This window comes from Gopherus evgoodei, chromosome 7 (assembly GCF_007399415.2).
Source record: "Gopherus evgoodei ecotype Sinaloan lineage chromosome 7, rGopEvg1_v1.p, whole genome shotgun sequence".
In the NCBI taxonomy this organism is placed as follows: Eukaryota; Metazoa; Chordata; order Testudines; family Testudinidae; genus Gopherus; species Gopherus evgoodei.
The window spans coordinates 112,150,858-112,173,085 of record NC_044328.1 but is presented as its reverse complement, the minus strand read 5'-3'; the positions used below and the strand labels follow the sequence as shown (position 1 = coordinate 112,173,085).

General features: G+C 41.9%; 1 protein-coding gene across 7 annotated transcripts in view; it reads right to left on the bottom strand.

Moving 5' to 3' along the window:
- The window catches only part of TMCC1 (transmembrane and coiled-coil domain family 1), a 202,867-nt gene that overhangs the window by 14,013 nt on the left and 166,626 nt on the right, over nt 1-22,228 (bottom strand). For 6 of the 7 annotated variants that reach the window (XM_030568961.1, XM_030568960.1, XM_030568957.1 and 3 more), the window contains one exon: nt 3,031-3,956. In XM_030568961.1, coding sequence (XP_030424821.1) covers nt 3,031-3,956 — 926 coding nt within the window. Of the gene's footprint in view, nt 1-3,030; nt 3,957-20,889; nt 20,968-22,228 lie in introns of those variants that run through there. The other variant, XM_030568958.1, reaches the window with a different exon arrangement.

The following is a 22,228-nucleotide window of genomic DNA, read 5'->3' as shown; positions in this document are numbered from 1 at the left end:
AAACCTGATCACAAGAAAAGAGAATTTGAAAAATGACACTGGCCTGGCTTTGGCCATCCAGGTTTGCAAAACATGCAGAAAACTCACTGCCACTTCAAGATTACAGTAGCCTAAACCCTTTCACATGGCTTCCAGGACACCAGCATCTCTAACAGAGCAAGAACGTGATGCTGAAGACATGATGCAAATCTACACTAATCCCTGGCTGCTGTCCTCCCTTTTGGGGTGAAGAGTTGGGTCCCCTTTCATTTCTTGTTTTTCTCAGAGACCCTAGAAATCACAGCCCAAAAATTCCATCAGATCTGGGCTCTGGTGCCTGGAGAAGCTGGCAGGGGACCTGCCTACAAAGCCATAGCAAGATGCTGCTGGGGAGGAGTCCTGGAGTGTCAGGGGTAAGATCCAAAGTGTTCTGATGGGGAGGCTCCTTGGCTTTGGTAGGTGGAGCCTGTAACTGATGGAGAGGGGTGGGTTCCTTTCGGCACCCTTTTCTTTGTACCAGTGGCACTGGCTGAGGGAGGTGCTGCTGCAATAGCTGCCACCCCTCCTGGTTGCTCCACTGAGGCCTTTGGAGTGCAGCCATGGTACCCACTACTTCCCCTCTGGCTTTCTTCACCTCCTCCTCCTTGGCTGAAACTCTGTAGAGCTTAACGCACTGGAGGGTAGGAGACACTGCTGTTGGAATGGCTCCACCTCCCTTCTGCCCCCTGCAAAGTGGGGAACATGGGATATGTAAACTACTGGGATACCCTCTGCTTCCATATGATCTCTGCACTGGGAATGCAACTGTCGTGTGTAATGGTTGACAATACATTCTATTTAACCTTCCTTTGCCACCATGGAGCAGGGGGGCACAGAACCCTGGTCTTTGGATACAGTGACAATAGCATGCCTTCTGAGTGAGCTGTTGGACATATGGGAGGAAGGGTTGGGGTTGGGGTTGGGCTTGGGCTTCACTGCTCCCATTTTCCTAGCCAGATGCAGGTCTTCGTCTGAATGGTTGGAGGAGGCAGGGTTTTTTCTACCTTACCTGGGAGCAGCTACAGTTTTTTCAGGGGACAGCAGGGGTTCGACAGGTACAACCGAGGTAGGGAGCACTAGTCCTGAAGTATATTTGCCCCCAAACCCTCTTTAGTTAACTGCTTATCTTGGAGGGGCTCTGTAAGGGGAGACTCTTCCTTGCTATTCGCTTCTTGATCAGGAAAGAGGATCAGAGCAGTGAGAGGGCAGAATTTATAGGAGTTATTATGACAGTCAAGTCCAAGAAGACCATGAGGAACTTCAGAGGTGAATGGAAAACATGATGGCAGATTAAGTTCAATGTTGACAAACGGCAAAGTAAGGCACACTAGAGGGAAAATTCTGAACTACTCATACTACTTCTAAATTAACTGCATCAACTCATGAAAAGGACCTACGCATCAGCGTACACAGCTCTGTGGAGATTTCCGCTCAATGGGCAGTTGCAATCAAAAGGCAAACAAGACACCAAGATGCGCAAGAGTGGGATGGAGAACAGAGAAAATGTTATATAAATCAACCATGAGGTTTTGCCTATAATTTCATGTGTGGATCTGGTCACCCTATTTCAAAAAGTATACTGCAGAGTTAGACCGATTCAGAGTGTGGCACAGAACAATTAGAGGCATGGAAAAACTCCCTGATGAGAGATTGTTTATCTGAGAAGGGAGATGACAAGGGACCAAGTATATAAAATAACAAATGGTATAAATATTGTAGATGGAGAGTTTCTGTTCTCCCTGTCTCATAACATAAGAACAAAGGAGACAGATTCAAAACTCAAAATCCTCTGCTTGTATGGAAGGATACAGAGGCATTGGAACAATTTTTATAGTGCAGCACCCCCAGCACTTCTAGTTCCAGTGCCTCTGGAGGGATACTGCAATGCTTGCTATGTTTGGGCCTAGCAGCATATGCACATGCTGGAGAAGGCCCTGGCTTCCTTGTTCAGTTCAGCCATGATATCAGAGAGGAAGCTTGGAGCATGTAGGTCGTATAGGCCACTGATTCCTCACACAGGCTATAGTAGCAGCTTTATATACAGATGTATGGTGAAAGGGTCCCTACACCTCTGGGGCTGCTTTCTGACTTTTAGCAGTCTGCCTGATGTATATAGGTCTTGCAACTAAATGAAGCTCAAGAGATGGCCAGACCCACACATAGAGGTGACACACACTGTAGGGAGTGAGCCTGCTCTCTGATTATTTAGATGCTTAGTACTGCCCCAGGAGAAGCTGACTGGCGGCAACTAACTGATCAGGCTGGTGGGCTGGGTGAGGCAGAACTTAACTGGCCCCGAGACCAGGGCTGATAAAAGATATACAAGGAGGAAGTACAGGGGGAAAGAGGGAGGAACAGGGCTAGCTGAGTTGAGTCATACAGAGGCCTCAGAATGGGGAGACTTCTGTTTCCCTCAGGTTCTGCTGAGAGGGCTTAAGACCAGCCAATATAGTAAACAGGTGGTAGCGTGGGCGATTGTGGTGATCTTGGTAAAGGGGGTTTGAAATAAAGTTTCACTGAGAGCACACCCAGTGGAGTCCGTGAAGTTTCTGAAGGGAAGAGGACAAGGCCAGAGTTGGGGTCCTGTTATAAGGGGATATGTTATAAAAGACTTCTTAGTCTGTCTCCGTCTGCTGGCTGGGAAGAATTACTATCGGAACATTTAGACTGGTACAGAAGATCACAAAGAATGTTTTCCTTGGTGAAGCTAACAAGTACTGCAGGGTGGCTTCTTGGAGATAAATATTTCCACCCAAAATATTCTAAAAAGATAAACGCAGATCTGCACCACACAAAAACATTCCCACTGTCTCAATTTCTAACCCTGATTTCTGTACTGGGAACATAATGATGAAATTTCCACTACACAAGTATACTCAGTTAGCACTGTCCTGGGAAAGGCACAATACATTGCCTGCCCTAAGCTGTTTATAGTCCACTGAGTGCTTTAAATTTTTACTGCTCTGTAACTCCTTAGTATTTAATATGGGGACTAATTAATAAAATGCCTACCTGTACCGCTCCTCTTGCAGAGTCTGCATTATTAACGAATAATCCCTCTGATAGTGAGCCTTAAGGTTCTCAAAGGATTCTTCCAGTCTTGCCTGTGTCTCTCGGATCTCTTGAATCTCATGTAGTATTGCATCAAACCCTGAGCTCTGCATATCCAGAGTGTTTGTTTTGGAGCTAGAAGCTCCCACTGGACCCCCTGTGGTGCTATTAGCTCCCACTGAACCAGATGTGGCACTTGAACAGTCCTCCTCACTACCATATTTTGGGCTTGACTGAAAGTTATGAACACCACCTAGAGTCTTCCCATCTTCCTGACCCTCTTCCAAAGAGTCCTTTAGATTAGCAATATTGTCCGCACTCCCAAATTTGTTCCTTATTAGGGAGGCAATCTCCCGGGGTTTGGAGACCACAGCCCCTGCTGCCGAATGTGTGGCTTGGGAGAAGCTGGAAAGCCCACCTTTAACACTGTCTACAACTCCTTCACTAAAGCCAGTGACCTTTGCTCCCACATCCTTCAAGCCCTGGTGCATATCCCTGAAGACATCCTTTGGCTGCCGAGGGATTCCATTTTGTTCAACCTCACGAAGCTTCCGATGGTAGTGCTCTAGCTTCTTCTGCAGCTGCAGAATGGTTTGGGCCGATTTCTGGTTCTTCTTTTCAAACACTTGCTTGATGCGGGCGCTCTGCTGCTTGTCAGCATTGTTGGCTAGTTTCAGGTATTCTGCCACATTGTCATCCCGGGCTGTTTGCTCAATTTTGATCTGCTCTGTCAACTTCAGTATCTTCTGCTGCAAGTGAGTGATGGCCACTTTTGTCCGCTGTGGATCCGGGGTCCCATCAACAGAGTCTGCATTGATGCTGCCATCAGTGCTTGAGGCCACTGCATTAGGGGTTTGTGCTAGGCTGCTTACTTCCGACCGTTCGATCTAGACAAAGGGGGGAAAGAATATGAAGGTTAAACACTGGTTTTCCTAATTCAAAAACCATCCATTTTGCTGGGCAGTAACAGTCAATGATCATAAACTGCATTCCAAGATCTTCAAAACTAAAAACTTTATATAGAGTAACTGATACTGCACAGAGAACTCTACAGTACACAAAAAGTTACTCTAACTTTGATTTTTAAAAATCAGTCATTTCCATCTTGTTGCCCACACCTCATTTTTCCATTTCTCTATAATTCCCATCCTACAATATGGGGAGAAGAGCATTTGTGAGTCCTATGTAGTTCATGGCCATCTAAAGGGATGATGCTCAAAAGCCACCTCAATCAGTTGTGCTAAAAATGATGGCACCTTCAAAACGCCAACTGCTTAAGGAAGGTTTTGGGGAGGAGGGAGGAGGAGGTAGAAGTAGGGACTGAGCTATAGGATGTAATGAATCAATACTGGGGGAGAAATGTAAAGAAAGGATAACCATGGAAGACCAAAAACCACGTATTTCAAATACATTATATTGAACTGAGGCAATTCCTGACACAACAACTTTTATTGCTGCAATAAATGCAAGTGACAACACTGCAATTCAGAGGACAAGAAATAAGAACTACTAAGGTAGGTCATTGAAAATATGCACACGTATATTTCATGTTCTCAGCCCTGTGAAACGTGCTATTATTGTAACGATAAAGCGCTCAAATCAAGTCCTAAAGTGAGTGTACAGCCTCCTTCTCCTGCAGGGGGAACAGATCATGGCCTGAAATGCCAGCGTTTCAAATATATAATCTACTTGGAATCTTTAAAACTCTTAATGCCTTGCAGTAAATAAATTTTAAACAATTATGGGACAGAAGAAGTGCCAAGCCTTGTTTCCATTCAGAACAGGAATGGACCAGTGCCCTTGAGTTGAAGCATCACACTTTTCTTTCTGAATTCAGATTTTATTACTATATATTTTTTATTCTGCCAAGACTAAGACTGGTTTGGATCAATGCTGAGCATACAGTGAAATGAAGCAAGTTAAAAACCGAGCAGGGGCAGACTGTTTGCCATGTGCAGAAAGCACTATTGGTAACTATCCAACATACCAATAGCAATAAAAGTGAATGGGTAATTTCTAAAGTATTCCTTCTCAGTACCAATAGCATTTATATACACACATTAATGGCAATTTGCTTAGTAACCAGAAACAGAAACTCCAACATATTCCCCTTTGAAAAAATGTCTTAATGTTGAAGAAAAATAAAAAGGATAAAATTTATTTTCACTACAGAATCTCCAATACTAACATCCCATGTTCTCAGTGTTTTTCTTGCCTCAGTCTTGGTTTCCATTATCTGGTGCCTTTCAACATTCTTACTCTTTGTATGCACTTTGTAATGGGATATCACAACACATCTCTAAGTGTAAAGCACCAGCCACTAGTCTGTCCAAGACTTTTCAACTTGGATGAAAAGGAATTTAACTACAAAGAGTTGTCAATCCAAAGAAACCAACAACTAATTGATGCACTGTTACAACTCTTCAAGGAGGTGGAAGCTGCTTTTAATGTAGGCTAACATTTGTGGAAGTGTCAGAGATTTATGAGTCTAGACCCATTTGCAAAAGTGACACGCATTTAAGATGCTGTTTTGCTCCTAAGTGCCTAAATCACTTTTGAAAATGAGACTGGCTCTTAAATCTCTTAGTAACTTTTCAAAATTCTACTTGGTATCCTTAAAATTGCCTACCAAGTGTATACAGTATGTCTGTACACATGATTTTTCGAGGAGAGACTACACGACTTTCAACCCCTACAGGCAGGTTTCCTTTAACATCTTTGAACAAGCGTTTCGATTTAAACCATAAATGTTCACACCCCATAGATTTGCAGAGATGGCAATATACAGAAGCAGATAGAAGTTATCCTCAGGAGGAAGCAATAAAAGTTAATTCACAAAGCAGACATATACTGACGATCTACATTGGCAACAAAGTGCAAAAGGCGAATTAAGAAGAGTGTTTGTTAAATTTAGCTTCCTAATAAAGTGGAAAATACTGAACCCTTAGAGTTGAAAATCCCTTTAGATTTTGCACTCCCTGCCCTCCACCCCGCAAGTACAGAATGTGCTGTCTCTCATCTAGCCTACCTTGGCTTTTCTGAGCCGCAATAAATTTTCCCAGTGCATGGCTTCCACAAAGAAGAGTTAACATGCCTACAACCGCTCTACTAAAAGCCAAGCTCTTGTTCTGGTATGAGTCCAGCAAAACTAACCAACTGTCTGAAGGTAGCTCACTAGTCACTACCTGAAACCATGAATCATGTAATTACTCAGTAACTCCTCCCCTTCAAGAGGAAAGGCATTATCCCTGCATCAGGCTTGGGGGTGAGAAATAAAAACATGACATCATCCAAGGCATGAAAAAAATATTAAAGGGACAGCTCATTTTTAAAGCATTCACAGTAAAGCATTAATGCAAGTCTGCACATGGATGGCAATATCCGAAAGCATGAATTTCCATCTTACCCACTGGACTCAGTTGTATAATTATAGAAGAGCAATCCCATTTTCACATACAAAGCAGCAGCTATGAGCTAGGTTGTATGGAGCAAAAAGTGCTAAAGATGTAGACAATGCAAAAGTTTGCTCTCTTTCTAACAGTCATGCTCCTTCCCCACAGTTTATGCTGTAAAACAGGCGCCACACAAGACAAAGGGCATGATACAGTCATGGCCATACAGAACAAATTACCTAACTCTGATAAGAGCAATATTAATACAGCACTGCTGAAAGGAAGGTCACTGCACTGTTTATTCCAGCATGGCATAAAACAAGTTAGACAAAGAAAACAATGGAAAACACATTTAATTTAATTAGAGCTACTATTTTTTGCTGCTTCTGATGACAGCACTTGGCCCAAACTCCTGGAGGGAAGTTTATTTTATAAAGCCCATTACACCCTCTAGGAAATATTTATCAATGAGCAGGGCAATTATAAGCCTCAGCTTTCCAGACGCAGTTCTTTTCCTGCGCAGCATTCAATACATTTCCTCAGTCACAGTGAAGAAACAGGGGAATGACACTCAAACAATGCAGCTTTTAACAACTCTTTTCTTTGGAAATCCAACGTTTTTCCTTAGAAGTCCCTGGGGCTGTGTATTTCAGGAACCTGGTTACTAGGTAAAATGTAACTCCTGCTCTGTCCCCTAGACTTGATTGCTTTCTTTATGCCAGAGGGCTTTCTCTTTCTCATTGCAATCTGTCCACTGCTCTGTGCCCAGAATGTATCAACTTACTAGCCCCCTATTTCTATTGAAGTCTCTCATCCGAACACAAGGAAATGGTGGGATGTAAAGGAACAAATAATCATGAATAATACGAAAGCTCAAACAAAGGACAGACAAAATGTTTGCAAGAGTGAATTGCTCTGAGTTGCCATTATTAATACAGCAGTCCCAAACTGGCCTATCAGTCATTAATAACCAATAGCGTCTACTTGTAACACATTCTGGAGATTAAAAGTGCTACATAACATTAAGTAAAGAGCACTTCCCTTGGACTAGGCAATTTGTTTTTTTTCCTCCTTTTTTTGAGATGGGGACACTAAGGATGAGGTTACGTGACTCAGGAATTTGGGCTCAGAGCTGGGAAACAAAACCATCCTTCTGCTATTCCCTTCATGTCCAGCATTTGTATAAAAGGAGGCAGACAGTGGTAACTCATCAATTTAAAACAATCTAAGTCTTGAAACTTTGTTTGTTGTACAAGTTGCAGGAAAAGCAAATAACGAAAAGCCCATTTCACGTTTGTTTCTAGACTTCCACCACCAGGTCCTTATGCGCTAGTACACTGTGGCTGTGTTTGGTACAATGTTTTATAAATTGCTTCCACTGGAATAAACAGAATCAGTGAAACATTTCTACTGGACTAAAGCATGTAAAAACAAACCTGCATTTTGGGCTTCATGTGACCTTTAAAGCTCTAGTAAATAGGTTGTTATATTTCCAAAGCATGGATCACAAACACTATAATGGTGCTCATTCTTTTCTCCCTGACTAGCCTGCTGACTGTCAAACACTTGGCAGCACTCCTCACTAGTCTATTTAGATAATTATTTTAATCCAATTTATATCTCAATCTGTAAACACCACAGGAAACATTCCTGCATTCATTTTAAGAACATGCACTTTGTCAAGCACAAAAAAAAAAATCTGTTAGACTAGATAGATTTCCTTCCTCCATGAAGTTGAATATACCTTTGAAACAACGCAGTATACATACAGTAAGTTGTAATAAATACCCTCCCTTAGACAGGCAGCACTCTACTGCACTGTCATAACACAAATTAGTGCTGGGCAGGGTCAGCAGGGCCACTAGCTAGTAACCTCGCACTGAAGTTCACTGTTTATTACACAAAATCTTGTCTGACATTTGGAAGTTAAAGTGTTTGATGTTTCATTTTATGTTCTAAAGGATTCTGGTTGCTGGAAACCTAGGATTATTCTTCTTCAGTCTGGGGTGACTGTGGAAATATCAGCTACTGACTGAAGCAGCCATAGGGTATGTCTACATCTACAATTTTGCAGCGCTGGTTGTTACAGCTGTATTAGTACAGCTGTATAGGGCCAGCGCTGCAGAGTGGCCACACTTACAGCAACCAGCGCTGCAAGTGGTGTTAGATGTGGCCACACTGCAGCGCTGTTGGGCGGCTTCAAGGGGGGTTCGGGGAACGCGAGAGCAAACCGCGGGGAAGGAGACCTGCTTGCAGGGGGGTTCGGGGAACGCGAGAGCAAACCGCGGGGAAGGAGACCTGCTTCCCCGCGGTTTGCTCTCGCATTCCCCGAACCCCCCTGCAAACCGCGGGGAAGGAGACCCGCTTGGGGGGGATTCGGAGAACACCGGAGCAAACCGCGGGGAAGGAGACCTGCTTGATTACCAGAGAGGTATCCTCAGGTATGCTGGGATACCTGCTTATTCCACGGAGGTCAAGAAAAGCGCTGGTAAGTGTCTACACTTGATTACCAGCGCTGGATCCTCTACACCCGAGACAAAACGGGAGTACGGCCAGCGCTGCAAACAGGGAGTTGCAGCGCTGGTGATGCCCTGCAGATGTGTACACCTCCTAAGTTGCAGCGCTGTAACCCCCTCACCAGCGCTGCAACTTTGTGATGTAGACAAGCCCTTAGTCATAGCAAATTGCTTGGTAATCAAGAAGGGATGCGTTTTTTGGTTGTTTTTTTTTAAATAAAGATTTCTAGGCAGCACCAAGAGTTAGTATTAATCTGTTCTGCTAACGGCACACAGGTTAGCAATACTACACAGAGAATATTAAATCTCTGATACAGGCTTACATGTATTTTGGAAGAGTATATAATTTAGTTTCTCTTGTGGGAATCTGTGATTTTCATCAATCTTTCCTTAGGACTGTAGCTCTGATATCTGATTACCTGATCAAGCCATATATCGAACATGGACCTTGTGCGGGATCCCCGACACAGTCAACAAATATTTTATGTGCAGTTGTAGTTCAGTTTACAATTTCTCTCACTCTGGTGCTTCTGTTAGAATGTCAACACATAGCCCAGCTTACTCAGCGTGTTGATACGATCTTATCACTCCTGTCAAGTGCCTTAGAAAACAGCGGCTTTGCAGCTCCAGTGAGAGGAGTCTTTATTAAACTGCTCACAAAGATTCACCCTTATTGCTGGTGTAGGGAAACTGAAAATGAAAAACTGAAATCTAATGCAAAATTCTCAGAAAATAATGGTTCTGAAAGAGATCAATTTCTTCCATAAATTAAGACCGTCTCTCAAGAGCATAAGGTGCTAAAAGTGAGCAGGTGTGGCATCTATCCAGGACATGAGACACAAATCTGTACAGAGCAACACAATTATGTTATTGTTCACAAATCAGCTTCTCCCCAAGCTGAGTTTTTATTATAACCATAGCAGCAATTTGCACATTTCAATGCAATGAAACAATATGGGATGTTAAACACTATTTTACTATAAAAATAATTTCACTAGATTTTGGTGCGCTGTAAACTGGTTCCACTAGGAGATGCTCTAAATCATTCTAATGCCCCAACCTCTTCCTCTAACACTCCAAGTTGTTTTTCTTTCTGGGAGAGAAGTCAGTGGTGGAACTTCATAGTGAAATGTTGGGTCGTTTTCTTTTCACCAGCCTGATCAAGATTCCTTAGGGTTTTAAGGTCTTGTTTACATGGGGAAACTGACTGCAACAGCTACAGCAGAATAAAATATTCCAGAAGAGTTGCCTGTGCGGACACTATTCTGGACTGAAATTGATTTTTTATTGTACTATAGCTAGTCTCGTCAAGAAACCCACAACACTTGGCAAAACCTGTATCCTTCAGAACACTGGGGAGTTCTGTTGTCCAAAACTAATGATTTAGGATTACTGAAAAATCTACCCTGGTTGGATGCTATGGAGATGCTGGTGGATGGAATATAATATGTTCAGTGTGAACACCTGAAAGTGAGTTAACATTCAATTGCTCATATCTCAACTGTGTTTCCCCACTGTCCTAATAAGTCATCCAGACAGGCTAGTATGACCTCCTACCAGCATAAGATGACAAGAGATGTACTGAAAGCTGTTCTGTCCCCACTATTAAAGGGGATTGGGCCATGTGAGGACCTCAGTTCTTTCCCTACCTCCTGGCAGGTGGAGACTGTCTTCTGGATGCCTTAGCTAAAGGGTTTAATTCATTGTTAATACCTCATTGTTCAAATTGCCAGGATTACTCCTGCAAGAGTTTTTCTACATATCTACTCCATAGTGCAGAGCCTATGAAGAACTTTTTCCCCCCCTCCTCCTTCGCAGTCTTTCTACAGATTATATATACACCAAGTCTTATTTACAGTGTAGTGGGTCTTCTTAAAAAACCTTGGTGGGAACGTTTCACACACACAAAGGTACCTGATGACTCACTGAAAATCCAGATTTACTTTGTTTCCAAGTAGGGCAGCTGGCTTTAAGCCAGTAACAGCAGCGCTCCGGGAACACATGGTTTTAGGAGCCATTTATTGCAGCTTCTATTCCCTCCTCTCTGTTTGAAGTTTTGAAAACGTGACCGAGAAGTGTCGTGTTTCTTAGAATAAAAAACTAGGGCAAGGTGGGAGCGGATCTGGCTGTTGCAAGGGGAAGGATGACTCTGCTGGGAGCAGCTCTGGGAAGGTGCATAGCTAGTTTCTGAGCAGACTGGACTAGTCATGTCTCCTGATGATCAAGGTCTCTCTTTACATGATAAACATTAACAACTAAACACTCAAGAAGTGTTTGCACTGTACCACCTCCCCCCACAATCTCCCCCCAAAAAACAACCACCACCCACACCACAGGATCAGAACAGAAGTCATGAGTCTGACTTCCTGCTGAAACTTCCCCTCTCTAATGAACAGATTCACTAAAGTGCATTTAAGACAATGGATACACAGTAGGTGGAGAGAGAACTGGAGGATTTGTATTGAAATTCCTAGTAGCCAAGAGGTAACAAACTCACAAGGAATAGACAGACTGACTTCTTTCCTCAAAGCATACAGGAGGGAAGAAACTCTTGGGATCCACTGATGGTTAAAAGGCAGTCAATCCATTAGTAAAGTGAGATCAGTAATCACCACCTTTAGGCGAACAAAAATTAAAGAGGAGAAAACACCTCTGGTCAGGTTTACACTACAGACCCGTATCAGTATAACTACATTGCTCAGGGCTGTAAAAAATCCTCAATCCATAGTGATGTAGTTATACTGACCTAACCACCTCCCACCCCCGCCTATGTAGACAGCACTATGACACAGCTTCCGCTTTTAGGTGGATTAACTACACTGATGGCAGAAGCTCTCCCATCTGCACAGGAGCATCTTCACTAAAGTGGTGTTGCGGTATGTGAAGACAAGCCTTTTTCATGTTTGACTGAATCGCCAGCCTACAGCTCTTTAAAGAATCATGTCTGCAGCCACACCCCCTCAAGATGTCATCTCATCAATTCCCAAAAGCAAAGGTGGTCAGTGTCAGATCAGTAGCTAGCACTACTTAACCAGGGCCTCAGAGTCATGGTAGGGACACCTGGAGGAGTTGTCTTTCAGATGAGATGTAAATATGTGGCCCTGACCACTTGTCTTTAGAGCTCCCATGGTAAAGTTCTGCAGTAGTTAAAAACTGTCAACCAAAGGTTCAGTGTGAGTAATTACATTCTGCCTCTCTGAATTTCCCCTGCAATTTCAACTGTTGTATAGTGGCACTGTGCTATGAGTTAACACGTTCTTTTAAATGCACTTTTAGGCTAAATATTCACTGCCAAAAAGATAGTGTATTTTTTAAGCACAGTGGGATAGCGAAAACCTGTTGCCCTGGGGTTTAAAAACGACAACAAAGCCCAAAAACCAACAAAATTGTTTTTAAGTCGTGAAGACAAAGCCTGTGAGAGTAGGAAACACACAAAACCAATAGCTACTCTATTTTTAAGAGATTACTTGCTTTTACAGAGAACAAAGTATTACCATAAAATCTGATGAAACTTGTTTCTTTGAAAATATTTTATTCATTACAATAGACAGATTTATACAGGTGGAAAGATAAATCACATAGCCCATTTTCTACATGCATTAGAAATGCTGGTGTCCCCAGGGACCAGTAAGGATTGTGTATATAAAAACTCAGTTTTTAAGCTAGTTTTAATTAGCTTTTCACAGCGACAAGGGGAAAAGCTATGCTGCAATCCCATTCCTGGGAATGTGGCATAGACAGACATACAGACAGAGGAGGTGTGTTGGGATAGATAGACAGACAAAAATGCCAAGATATGATACTCAAATATTCAGTTATCTGACATTAGTCAAAAGCCCACCGATGTCCAATAGACTGAGTGCTTTCATCATCTTAAAGATTTAAAATACCCTGGACAAGAAGAAAGTGGCACTGCCTGAATTCCAGCAAAGCTGAAATGATTGCATGAGACAGGCATTGTAAATAAACAGCAGCAGCTTTCTGATTTTCTGGCAGAGTGTTTTCAGAGGACCAGTGCGGGACACACTATTAATGTGTATGTGTGGTGGTGGTTTTTTTATTAGGGCTGTAGAGGATCAGGAGTCAATTGTGGCCAGGGTCATTACCATTGCCACCATCTGAATAAGGCACTTCTTCTTGCATTCTGATCTGGTTACTGTGAGGCATGTGTCTGCAGTATTATGCATGAGTCATTATATGGGACTGAACCTCCTCTCAGTCCTAAGCAGCTGCTACAAGACGTAGAAACAAGGCAAAAGGAAATTGTTTACCTACTGCTTTTCTGTGTAATAACCGCTGGCAGGAACATGGGTAAACTGTAAGGTTCCAAATGGATTCAGACCCAAGAATGTTAATGCTTAGCTCTTATCTGGAGCTCTCAAGATATTTTATAAATGAGGTCAATATTATCCCATTTTACAGAAGAGGAAACTCAGGCACAGAGGGGCAAAGTGACTTGCACAAGGACACCCAGCAGCCCACTGGCCCAGCTGGGAGTAGAACAGTCTCCTGAATCCCAGACAAGTACTCTAACTATGAGGCCACATTGACCTCCTGGATGTTCCATATATTATCTTAATCTTTAAGAACACCGAGAACAGGGCTATTTATACTAAGGTAGGTTAAAGAGAAAGAACAGGTACAGCTGTATCTCAACTCTTCTGGCATTTCTGAGCTTGAAAAATCCCTCTGAGCTTGAGAAATGACATGGAACCGACACTTTATAAAGGGTCTCATGTTTATTTAAAATGAAACCTATACCAGGCATGGTTCTCTGATATAGCTTTAGTTACTTTGTTCCATTTTAATATCAGTATTTCTTATTTTGATGAGCAATGTTCCTTAAAAAGAGAATTTTTCACACCTTACTAATTACATACAGTAATAGTTAATGAAAAACAGGCAACATTAGATATCCATTCAACAAACCTTAAGTGCCGCATGAAATGGTGTTGATCTCTTTGAAGATGTCACTGTTCCCTTTGAAGCAGTAATAAACCAATACCCTAGTATGGCTCTAGGGAGTGCTGTGCTGTGCTTTGCTTCTGGAGGGGCAGTCTCACCCTAGGTGTAAGACTGAAATCCTGACAGCCTGTGGTTGCTGAAAATACCATAACACTTGTTGCAAACACTTGTTGCAGATTAACAAGAGTTAACCACAATGCCCTGTGCTAAATTCCAATTAGTTTGTGTAGCACTCCTAACATAGGACAGAAATGACAGCATCTATCCCATATATGACTGTGCATCTCTATTTGATCATCCCATTACATACTGCATGCAAAAGCACATAGTAATCCTTCTGAATGGAGGAGATATGCAAATATCAGGGATTACTACAAGTCAGCTTCAAAACACACAATTAAATATAATTTGTGATCAACAGAAGGAAGATAGTCACCTATCACAAACCTCAGAGCAAGTGGTTCTTCCCTTAGCTGAGCAATAGTTGGATTAAGATGGTACCAGCCCTAAAGACATCACATTTCTAAGATTAACAACATGTGAGAAAGAAACTGTCAACCTCCATTGCAGAAGTTTTCAAATTGTGGTCTACAGACCACAGGTGGTTTGAAGAGAGCTGTCTGATCACTTAGTGCTTCCCCATTTGCCACTGCTAAATTGAATTAAAAGACGGCTCAAATATACGAAATGCTTTCCTAATATTACTTTTCCATGCAGGCAATTGCTGTATATGCCACGGGGATGTTACGCAACTGTGAATGGTAGCAAAGGTACTCCATAAGTTTGTGAAAGGAAAAGCGTGTGGTTCACACTGTGTGCGTTGTCCTTAATCTGAAAAAATCTGAAAATCTCTGATCTATGTAAACAGTTCATCTCAGCTCTGCAAGGCTGGCACAAATAACCACATTCAAAAGCAAAAGTAAAACACACTTTATAAGCCACCAGGAAATCTTTGATATATGCACTAAGGCTAGTACATTGTCCACCCTAGCTGAAGTCAGTTCACTTGCGTAATAAAACCCTTCTCTTCAGTCCCAACTGCATTCCACAGAGAAGTAATGAGGAGGTTACTTACCTGTAACTGGAGCTTCTTCAATGTGTGATCCCTATCTGTATTCCACTGTGTCTGAAGTCGGAGAATTTGAAAGCAGGGTGAGCCAGGTGCATGCACGGACCAACAGACATTACTTTCAAATTCTCTGACTCTGGAAGCATAGTGTGCAGGCATAACCCTCTCAGTGGAATACAATAGGGACCATCACTTGAAGCAGCAGCATTTTTCCTGCAAGATTTCACTTTGTGAGAAGCCTTCTTGGCATTATTATTATTAATCTCATTTAAAAAAAATGAGAGATTGTGCTTTGGTGCTCGATCTACTCAGATTCTCAGTCAGAAATGCAAATAGTCTGTGAGGGGACATTATGGCTCACCTGAAATGGTTTGAGAAATTCTTTGGCTACTTCAACGTTTACCCTTTTGATAGAGGATGGAAGATACCCCCGTTGGTATCCATGACAGATAGGGTTGCAACAACCTACAGGCTAGGCATTGAGTTGGTGCTCAGTGATATCAAAAAAGGATAATCAGAAAATGTCATGGAGGTGGCTGGCTTCAGATGGAATAGTACAATTAAGGTGTATTCATGTGTGTAACAGTGAAACATCAAAACTGAACACAGCCCTGGTCTGAAGGCACAACACACTAGGTGTGACTTTTCTAGATTTTAATGGAAACAATATTCACATGATCTACAGAAGAACAGCTTTGTTAGTGTAAGGAACTATTCAAAGTCCTACATTTTATTTCAATTTTTTAATGCGACATCTGCTTCTTGGAGGCTGCTTATTAAATCTGCACAAAATCTCTCTAAAAGTAAGAGGACCCCCCATCACAAGCCTTTGTTTGTCCAGTGCAGAACTGCACATGTTCTCAGTCACCAGCATTCCGGTTCATTGTTTATGAAACACCCAGACTTAATCATTCTCAGATTCTCCATATACATTAAGGAGGGGCCCTATAATACAGATGTAAATAGTGGGTACGAATGAGGAAATTTCTGTTAACATGCAAGCCTGGATCACTGCAAGAACAAGTTGAAGGTCCAGAAAGCGATAAAGTCAATGATTCACAGAGACATTCTTTTAACAAGGTTTTCCACACAATGCAAAGGATCATACACAACCATATCTTAAGGCAAACTGCTGACAGATGTGCTGTGAAACAGGAGTTCCTAAAGGCTGTGTCTTCAGCACCCTACACATTCTTTACAGCTCCACACTATAACATATTCCATTCCACTTATACAGAGGAGCCTTCGGTAAGTCAGCATCTAAGAATTGTTTTGAGCAACTCCCATTATGATCTTTACATTCAAATTCTTAATATATTCAGATCTAGAAGACAGAGCGTGCTAAATCAGACATGTGAACAGAAGCATAGACATGGGAATCTTGCTAGTATTTTTAATACTCAGGCTAGTCAGGTCTAATTGGCATTAACAGGACCTCCCATAAGCAGTAACATTCTTTGCCTGCACCCAACTGTCCCTCAAGGAGGTATGAAGTTCTTTCCTATCTTTGAAAAAATCAGAAAAATTGCTTCCAATTTGATTCATTTGCTTGCCCCAGCTACACAGTATGTGGGACCAACAACTTAGCACCAAGAGGAAATGGCTTTGTAATTTATTCATAGAAGCTAAATGACCACTAAAGCAGTTGTATATGGTGCTTTACATCTTCAAAACACTATATAGACATTAATCACGCCTCAATATCTCTGCAGAGTTAATATTTATCACCACCAATTTACAGAAGGGGGAATGACAAAGTACGTAACTAACCAGGGGCATAAGGACTACTTGCCCATCTACATTAGAGGCAAAGTTTTTAATGAACTATGAGATGTAGGCTCTTAAGTGCCTAAATCACTTTGAAAATAGGACTTAGGCAACCTTGAAAATTTTCACCCTACAGTTTTAACTGTTGCGGGAGCCAGTTACAATATAGCTGTCCTGACCCAGTCAATAAGTGGTTCTATTTTGTAATGTAGACGTACCCTAACTTGCTGGTTTAAGTGACAGAGCAACCAGCTTTATTTTCCATATATTTGCAATGTACGAGAGTTCCAGAAAGGGACCAATATTTGAGCATTAGTAAGGAAATGAAAGGAAAAAAATGTTTAATGTTGCTACGGCCATGACACTACCTGTCTTATCAGAAAGAATTACCTGTGGTGTCAGTTACAACACAACCCACACATTTCACATTTCTGCAGCATTACTTAGTGCACTAACACACAAACACACCCCATGAACCAACCAGTACACCCCACAGTAACCCTAGTTATTTCCTGGCTTGTTGAGGTCTACAAATCTGGTACCGCTTGGAAGATCCTACATTTTTCTCGCTTCCCACTTGGCTGAAGCCCTGTATCTTGGTCACTATTCTTCTGGTCTAAGACTGGAAGGGACTCTTTTAGGAATCAGTCACTACTAGTTGCTAAAAGGTAACAGTTGATGACAAGAAACACCTTCTCCCTGAGGAATATATATGGTTCAACCACTGCCCATGAAGCAGAAGCAGGTGGGGTGTGTGGAAAGGGATGAGACAAAGGTGGGTATTTATTATGTAGGTGCTAAACAGACATAGGATGAGATATGGTCCCCACTGTAAAGAGAGAGGAAAGGGCACAACATACAAGTATTCAACAGGTGATTATTCACACTTAACATTTTTTAAAATGATCAAAACTACCTCCAAATAACCCACCATCGAGGCATGACCAGCCAGTTTGACTTCTTGTAGGTGTCATAGTAGAAGTGGGTCTTTAGGAAGGTCTTGAATGCACAGAGTAATGATTTGGTGGATCAATTCAGGAATGACTTCCCATAAGTGAAGAGGAGTGTGGAAGAAAATCACTTGTGATAGGCGGACAAGTGAGACATTAAGACTGGCATCATAGGCAACAAATTACAAGAATATAGAGGTAGATAAACGAGGACAGAATTATGTGCAGGAACTTGAAGGAACTTGATCTTTGAGAATTAAGAGGAAGAGATAGTAATAGACATTGCCAGAGCAATGGACAAGGAAGATTATCTTAGCAGCTGCCTTTTTTTTTTTTTAAATCAACTGAAGGGAAACCATGTGGGTGTCAGGAAGTCCAGGGAGCAGGCGGTGACACTAATGAAAACAGGAGAGGAGGTGGATGAATTTTAATTATAGGGATAGATATCTTGAAAACAAGTCTATTTATTTGAAATATAGGGTATAATCATAGGAATGACTATATAAAATGGCATTTTTCACTCATTCCAGTTTCCCCTGTGTATCTGAGTCATATTCGCTTAATTTACTGACAAAGCTTTTACTACTGTTAGCTTTGCAGAGCCAGTACAGTCCATTTTGTTTCACACATTAACCTGCTTTCTAAAACTAATGCGGAATATTAGTGGTGAATGTGTAAGGCACAGTAAAGAACAGAGCTTGGTTTTCAGATTGCAGGCTGCAAGTTAAATTTGACTTGTAAAATGAGTAAGCAAATTGGATATGGAATCAGTGAGAATAAATATCCAACTTCACAAGGCCATTTTACAGGATCATTTTACACAGTATAACCACATTTAAAACAAGGGTTTGCCCCCCTTTTAAGAGGGAGTCTTCTCTGTTGAAATCTAATTTGTCTTGTTATGTAACCATTTAATAGATCTTTTCTGTTGCAATTCATCTCAGACATAAAGTAGTCATTTTGAAGGGTTCAACTACATTTCCATACTTTTGTTTGATACATGGAGAACTTAATTTTAGAAGTTGTTTCTTTCGCAGATATAACTGTCATTTAACTTAGCCCCACAGTAACCAAAAGCCATTCCGTAACCTTATTTCTGGGTTAATGTAATCAACAACTTGTACTAAAAGATAAATATCAGATGTATTGGAGCATGAGCTTTTGTGGGTGAATACCCACTTCGTCGGATGCATCCGACGAAGTGGGTATTCACCCATGAAAGCTCATGCTCCAATGTGTCTGTTAGTCTATAAGGTGCCACAGGACTCTTTGCTGCTTTAAAAGATAAATATGTCTTGAAACTGCAACAAGATTCATGTGTCCTGTCACTGCATTATTTGGAAGTTGTATCTATAGTTTCTCAATGCATTAACCCTTCCTTTAAACCTCTATATTACACACAGAGTACACATCAACAAATTTCTTATTTGCCAGGAAGCTACGCAATAGTTTGGATACTGCAGAGGTTCCTTTACTACCAAAATCTGCCGTTTGTTGTTCAAGCTCTAAATGCTGTATGAGAGCCACACTAACTTCATGCTAGATCATGAGATAATGAAATGGCAAAGAGAAGACTAGCTCAGCAAGTCAAAGACAACGGAGAGCTAATATATGCCACTACAGCACAAAGAAAAAGCCTGCCTATCAATGGCTCCTCCTGCTGGGCTGCCACATGCATACATATGCCTTTGGAGACCTGAAAGGCACAAGCTATATTTAATGAGGAAGTTTCATTCAAGAGGCAGGAGTCTCCAGCAGAGGAAGGCAGAGGAGAAACTTGTTTAAAAAGTCTACAGTAAATACTATATTAACTGAAAGATAAAATCAACATATTTACTACAAACTATTCAATTTATTTACTGCAAACTATCTGCAATGAAGGCAGATTTGGAACTCCATCTCGGGGCCCTGCTAAGAACAAGTACGGTTGCTAATATTAGAAGAGGACCTATGAACAAGCAGGAACTGTGCAACAGAAGCAGTAATGGGAACAGATTCTAAAACTGTACTTAAGGCAATATGGTGTGAATCTTCAGTCTTATGTAAGATCCAAGTGTTGCATTCATTAAGAACAAACACTGATGTATCCAACTGTAGTCCAGCAGGTATTTCTCCCTGCCCCCTGGAAACCTGAATACAAATAAAATGCTAGTGTCAATGGTAAACAAAACCCTTCCAATCCACCCCCATAGCTACTTCCTGGCACAATTTCAGCTCTCAATTTTTGTTTTAACAGGTACTAGCAGTTTCCACCTCTACATGACTTTTATTCAAGAGTAAGAAAATGTGCCTCTCACAAGAACTGGTTGCTCTTAACAAAAACGATGGGTATAGGCAATAAGTGGGACGAGATATATATGCTTCAAAAAACACAACACTAGCCACTGCTTAATATGTGCATCACGTATTTAGGGACTGGTAATAAATCCAAGGAAAATATCCCCTTCTCCCCTGCATGGTAAAACCAAAATGTCAGGCTCCTGTGTTTCTCCTCCCTCCCTCTGCACACTGGAGTCACAGCAGATCAGAGAACCATCAGCAAGAACTTGTATACATTTTTCATAGCAGATCAGAATCCCAACCCCCGCTATAGGTTTCTCATAAATGTAAGTGGGGAATAGTCTTGCTGTAACATAATTTTGTGGAGGATGCAATTCCTGGCTACACTGTTAATAAAGGCCAAAGAATTACCCATTTGTTTGTGAAGGTCACCAGGCACTCTGAGAAGCCAGATGCCAATTTCTTTGGCTAGTATCAGATATGATTCTGCAATATGTCCTCCTGGAAATCCTTTTACACAGCTGAAAAAGCAAAGCATGCATTCATATTTAAAGATATGCCTGATCAAAATACCCCCCCTGTGATACTGAGCTGCTTTTACTAGCCCTAGGTTTCATCCTTCGTTGTACTATGCAAGCACATATTTGATCTTGATTATAAATTGAAACACTCACTCAGACAGCGGCCTTTTCCATACTTTCCAGCTTCCAAGATGAATAAAACTAGATATATAAAAATGAGCCTACAGAAATATAACAGTCAAGCCTGGAGGAAAACACGGTTTCCAAGAATAATGCTATAAATGAGGTCATGTGCTACTGTACTGGAGATTTAAATAAAACAGCCAAATAGAATGCACTGATGTTCCATGAGCTTCTCACCTTCACGGGCTCACAGAAGTGCTTGTCGCAGCATATACAGGTACAGCAGCACCACATAAACATCACCGCATGGCCAATCTGCAAAGTCCTCCTCAGTGCTAGGTACTGCTTGGACAGTCTCCCACACTGACTACACTGCTCCCTACATCTGAGAGACAGAGGGCTCTGGACACTTGCTTTATAAACAGAAAGCCTTTGCCAAAACAAGCATCACTGTGTGCAGACCTCCAGTGCTGCTGATGCAAACGGTTACACTCAGCACTCACGCACAGTATATGCCTCTCTCCTCCAGCCCCACTGGGAGCATTTTGTTTACATATAAAAGCAACAGGACTGTTAGATTTAAAGCTACAGGACATTCAATTCTATATTAATTACACTACACTATATTTTGTTTCTGCAGCACTCTCAAAAACATTGCGAAAGATAACAAACGGACAGTGTAATAAAGTAAAAACATCAGCTGACAAGATAACTGGTGTCCCTGACGGAGTGCAAAATATTAGGCTTACAAGAAAATTCTGAGATAGGATTAAAAAATACCCCCAAATACCCACCCACACTGCAGGGTATAAATGACACACTCCATTAAATCTCAGTTGAAACAATTTTCAGTAGATTAGTTTGACAGCACATCAGAAAGAAACTCTGGTATGAAGGTAACATTGTCTGGTGCAGGGGTTCTCAAACTTCATTGCACTGTGACCCCTTTCTAACAAAAATTACTACACAACCAGTGGGGGGAAATGAAGCCTGAGCCTGCCCAAGCCCAGCCACCCTGGGGAGGGTGGCCAAAGCCTACGCCCACGGGCTTCAGTTCCAAGTGGGGGGCCAGTAAACTGAGCCCCACCACGCAGGGCTGAAGCCCTCAGGCTTTGGCTTTGACCCCGGGTGGTGGGGCTTGGGCTTTGGCAAGTCTAATGCCAGCCCTGGTGATCCCACTTTGACCCACAGTTTGAGAACTACTGGTCTAGTGGGCCAAGCACAGACCACGAGGAAAGAACTTAGTTCTAATCCTGACCCTGTCATTGATGCAGAGCAAACTTTGTCAAGTCACTTAATCACTGTACACCTCAGTTTCTCTGTCTGCTAAACGGGATGCTTCACACCCCCTCACACTGTTTCCTGTTATAGTATTTCCCCACCCCCCGCCATTTTCTTCCTCCAGACCTCACACTAACTTCATCTTTATTTAAAAAAATCCTTTTTCCCTTCTTGGTCTTTGCATCTCCATTTCGTGGTTGCCCCCCAGCCCAGTCTGTTACTCAGCCTGCTACTTACTGCTGGGAGCGGGAGGCTCATATTAGCGGCTCTATGAGGTTGAGAGACATGCTGTTGA